This window comes from Watersipora subatra, chromosome 1, assembly GCF_963576615.1.
Source record: "Watersipora subatra chromosome 1, tzWatSuba1.1, whole genome shotgun sequence".
NCBI lineage: Eukaryota > Metazoa > Bryozoa > Gymnolaemata > Cheilostomatida > Watersiporidae > Watersipora > Watersipora subatra.
Window position 1 is genome coordinate 4,133,821 of NC_088708.1, and position 4,885 is coordinate 4,138,705.

At 37.6% G+C, this 4,885-nt stretch overlaps 1 protein-coding gene across 1 annotated transcript in view; it reads left to right on the plus strand.

Annotated features, from left to right (window-relative positions):
- LOC137385994 (cGMP-dependent protein kinase 1-like) overlaps positions 1-4,729 on the plus strand; it is a 30,039-nt gene extending 25,310 nt beyond the window's left edge. The window contains exons 10-14 of the mRNA XM_068072637.1: positions 444-675; positions 880-1,043; positions 1,246-1,368; positions 2,437-2,566; positions 4,487-4,729. Coding sequence (XP_067928738.1) covers positions 444-675; positions 880-1,043; positions 1,246-1,368; positions 2,437-2,566; positions 4,487-4,585 — 748 coding nt within the window. The 3' untranslated portion in view covers positions 4,586-4,729. The remainder of the gene's footprint in view (positions 1-443; positions 676-879; positions 1,044-1,245; positions 1,369-2,436; positions 2,567-4,486) is intronic.
- Positions 4,730-4,885: the final 156 nt, after the last annotated feature.

A 4,885-nucleotide genomic window follows, 5' to 3' on the forward strand; every position in this document is an offset into this window, starting at 1 on the left:
AATAGGCTTTGACAAATAAAAATAATACTGTGTATTGTAATTATTGTATAGTGGTTGTAAAATTTTATGGTTTCCTATACTTCTTCCATTTCCCTCAACCTTTCCTCTGATTCATGTCGTCTGCACGCATATTTCTTTCTGATCTCTGACTTTTTGATACTCAATGAGGATTTATAAAAAAAGATGATGCTCCAAGGTTTGCTCTTCTCAACTGAGCGAGCTTGCACAAGGGTCTTGTGCACAACGAGCACAAGGCAGCCAGTTAAAAAAGAAAGTAATTCTTCATACTAAATCTATTTCCTGTTGGTGAGCACACAATGATGCATTTTTAAATCTTGTCCACCTTTTTTACAGCTTTCATGAATTATATCGGGTGTCATAACTTCTTAGAAATATGCTTTTGTTTGCCATTGAGTTACTACCTAATGACTTGTGACCTCCAGGTGTCATAGAACATTCAAAGACAGGAAATACCTTTATATGCTTCTTGAGCCGTGTCTTGGTGGGGAACTATGGACTCTACTTCGAGACAAAGAGGCATTTGATGACCAGAGTGCTAGATTCTACACGGCATGCGTGGTAGAAGCATTTTCCTATCTTCACAGTAAAGGAATTGTGTATCGAGATCTCAAACCTGAGAACCTCCTTATGGACACACGAGGCTATATCAAGCTGGTATAAGTTACAAGAGAAGTTACATGTAACTCCTTTCAATTGACTTTTTAACCATGTTGAACCCCTTTATCTCTTGTAATCTACATGTAGGTTGTGTCACATTTTTGCAAATGCATAATACTTAGATGTGCGCTTGTTTAACAGTTGGCTTTTGGAAATTTTCTAGAACAAATCAAATGCCTATGTGCGAAATCGACTTTTTAGGTAGACTTTGGTTTTGCGAAGAGAATAGGATACGGCAAAAAGACCTGGACATTCTGTGGCACACCTGAGTATGTCGCACCAGAGATTATTCTCAACAAGGGTCATGACTTTGCTGCTGATTACTGGTCTCTTGGCATCCTCATGTTTGAGTTGCTGACTGGAAGGTGAGTAGAAAGGAGGAACTATGGTACAGCTCAAGTGAAGTTGGCTGTCAGCAAAATAGGTGTGGAGCTGCTGCCCCTTGTGCCATGAGCTGATTTTTTAATTTTGCTAAAAGTTATGTGATTCACAGTAGCAAAGGCCATAGCGAGTCGGCTCAACCCAGCGGCTTCGTGAGTTATTCAACCTTTGCTGTATTTTAACTAGCCCGCCCTTCACTGGGACGGATCCAATGAGAACATACAATATGATACTCAGAGGAATTGACTCCATAGAATTTCCAAGAAAGATTTCTAGAAATGCTGTCAGCCTCATCAGAAGACTATGCAGGTGAGCTAATGCAAAGCAGCAAGAGACAATATGTAGCTGTTGCATTTGACACCCTTGCTGTTGTACAAAGTAGTACAAGACAACATTTAGCTGATGTATTTGACACCCTTCCAGCATGCTAATAATGCTACTATTTTTATTTTTAGAATTTTATTATAAAAAGAGCTTTGGTGTAGAAACATAAAATATAAAAAGTTTGTTATTAATTAGTATGAATTACACTGATTATACATTATACTGTATACAGTATACTGTATACTTTACGCACACACACTTTTATTTAAGTGACTTTTGTACATTTTACTAAAAATTTAGTAATTGTTATTTGCTGGTGTGCAGTTACTGAGATATGCATGCGAACAGGTTTGACATCCATGAATGGCTAAGAGTTTTTATGGTTCACTAGACTCTTTGATCTCACTATTTCATCTCACATTTTGACTTCCAGGCTGAACCCAGCTGAGCGCATGACTGTGTCATGGAAATACCAACAACCTTTAATTCCAACAATTCAAGAGCATAAGGTTCTTTCTCCTCAACCTCCGCATTCCAAAACCGTTTTAAGTTCTGTAGTTACGCACTCAGTTTCTAGCCAGCCTAAATCAACAAGCAAATTGCCAAATGTGTGCGCAGCTGGTGGCACCGTCAGATTGGCTACTGCACCAGCTAATCAGTCAAAGTATTTGGAGCATTTCTATGGCCCAGCGAGGTAATTTGGCAAGAACAGAAGCTACAACTAATGAGGAATGTTTAACCGCTAATCTGCCGTTTGGTAGCCTTGCCAAGCTCGCTCTTTAGATGAAACGAGAGCGCATGACTTCTGCTAGCGATTAGTCGCCAAGTTTTTCTTGAGCTCACTTGTGGGTCCCTCCGCTTAGAACCACTTGAGATCAGTTTCAGGATGGTAAGGAGGTCACTGTTACTGAAATCTCTTGCTCCTCCAAGCCTGCGAAGTAGAAATGAAAACCTGTTACTTCTACTAGCAAGTAGTTTGTAGCAGCTAGGAATGGCCTCATCTCAGAGGTCTTAGACACGAGTTCATAGTTTGTCATTGACTATCAATTGCAGAGAAATACCTAGTGAGAGGCTTGGCTATGGTGGTGCTGGCGTCAAAGATGTGCAGAGGCACAAATGGTTTGAGGGCTTCAACTGGAATGGACTGTTTGCGAGGACATTGGCTACCCCTTACACACCCAAGGTACAGGCTGGAGTCTGAAAGGCCTACCATTATTTTGGAAGTGCTTTGCAAGTTTTCTGTATACTCTTAGTGGAGTTTATACAAAAAACCTTTTACATGCGTATGACATGCTTTAATATACCGGCAACCACATTAGGACAGCTATAGTATCGGGTGTATGACATCATTCAGTGTGTACCACCATAGACTGTATAATACTAATCCTAAGACCAAAGACGAGCGAAGCGAGTGTTTGAGAGCTTTATGATAAATGCATATGTGCACACAATACACGAAAATTATTCATCATCTGCTGTCCCAAACCCTTGTCCCGAAATATCATCAACAGATTTAACCATTTTTCTATGGAGTCGTTTAAGTATAATAAAGATGCAAAACACATATAAACCTATTTAAATACGCTACCAAGTCTTAGAAATTTGTAGACGATATTCTAAATCTTACCGACCTGATTGGATAATACATAACTAGACAGATTAATTTGGCCTAAAATCGCCATTAAAACCTGACAAGCCTTTTTTAATCAAAATTAAGACCAGCCATCGAAACGCCGATAAAGCCGTGCAACAGAGAGTAGAACCGCTAAGTTGTGCACATTTCTCAAGAAAAACGTGCACATTTCACCAGTCTATGGTGCTGTCCCATTGCAAAAGGTTTCTGTAATTAACATAGAAGTACCGAAAAGTAATTGTTTATTTTTTGCCAATTTTAAAGTTAACTGACATTTTGAACACTTATAATGAGTACTTTGGTATTCCAACTGATGTTCAAAGCAGTGAAAGTAAAAAAAATGACGATGGTATTTTTCTAACGATTTTTATAAGATTATTACAATATTTAATTATAAGAATAGTTATTCGATTTTATAAGATTATTATAAGATTTAATTATAAGAATAATCATTCGAATTTACAAGATCAAAGTATATAGTGACCGATGTTGGGCAATATGTTACTGTTATTATTTTTCTAAAGATTTTGTTGATGATACTACTGCTGTGCCCAATATCGCTGTGCTGTCAAGCCGTTTTTAATATCTGCAAAAATAAGTAACAGGCCTACATTTTTTTTATAGATATACAGCTATTTCTATGACAACCAACTAAAATCTGTTTACATTTTTAAATTCAGCATAAATTTTGCATATAGATACAAAAATCTAAATATCACTTCTTGATATTGGTTGCTATGACGTTTTGAAATGTAAACAAGATTGCGCATTGGTTTTTGTTTCTCAAACTTTAACACCAGTTTTCTCAGAACTATGTTTTCACACTAATGGTAAACATGCATTCAGTTTATTGACCATAAAATCTGCTGTAATCAATCTGCTGGAATCAAATTTTTTTTGCAAAATAACTGAGAATTTTCTCCTTCTGCTAATGTAGATAACTCTAAATCTCACACACCTGACTTAACCATGATTTCTGTGATCATGACCCATTTCTTCACTTTGGTTACGGATCGCTGTCAAAACCATTCTACATTCAACACAACCTACTTTCAAACTGTGTATATTACACAGCAGCTTGCCATTTTACTTCTAATATTGCATTTCTCTTATTGCAGGTTAGAGATATAAACATATATTTTTCTTTCATTATTGCTTTTTGTTGCACATAATAACACCCAGTACATTACAGCTACCATTGTAGTTCTTCTATTGCACTGCAGTGCCATTTGACTGCTAATATTGCATTTCTCAACCAGCAGTACCCTTTCTTTTTTCCAATATCCCGTTGGTCGTGGGCTGTATGACAAGGGAATTACTAGTTAGTATAATTACAGTACCTATCTATCAGCCATCATATGGCAACAGTGATCTATATTATGCCTACATTTACTTTCCACTCTGCAATCTCACTGCATTTGCTATAACGCAACCAGCTACACGCTGACACCATGCACTGTTTGTAACCAGGTTGAGTCAAATACAGACATGAGCAATTTTGATGACTATCCTGAGGATGATAGCGAGGAGCCTCCTGATGACATGTCCGGCTGGGATAAAGACTTTTGAATGCTGGCTCAGTCTCGCTAAACAGATGATAGTCGCTAGCTCAGACTGGCACATAGCTATAGCACTTGTGACTACTTACCAACCATTTCTTCAAACAATGGTGCCTTCAAACTACGTGTCTGAACCTTAGCTGGATTGTAGTTTTTGTTATATTTAAAGGTTTTTAAGGTTATCATTTTTATGATGCTAGTTTGTTCCATGCGGTTTAATATTGTTGCAAATAGCCAAGTAAGTGATAGCATTACTAGGAGCAGATTGTTAGGTATCATCTGGTATGACTATAAGGTTCGTCATGCAAGA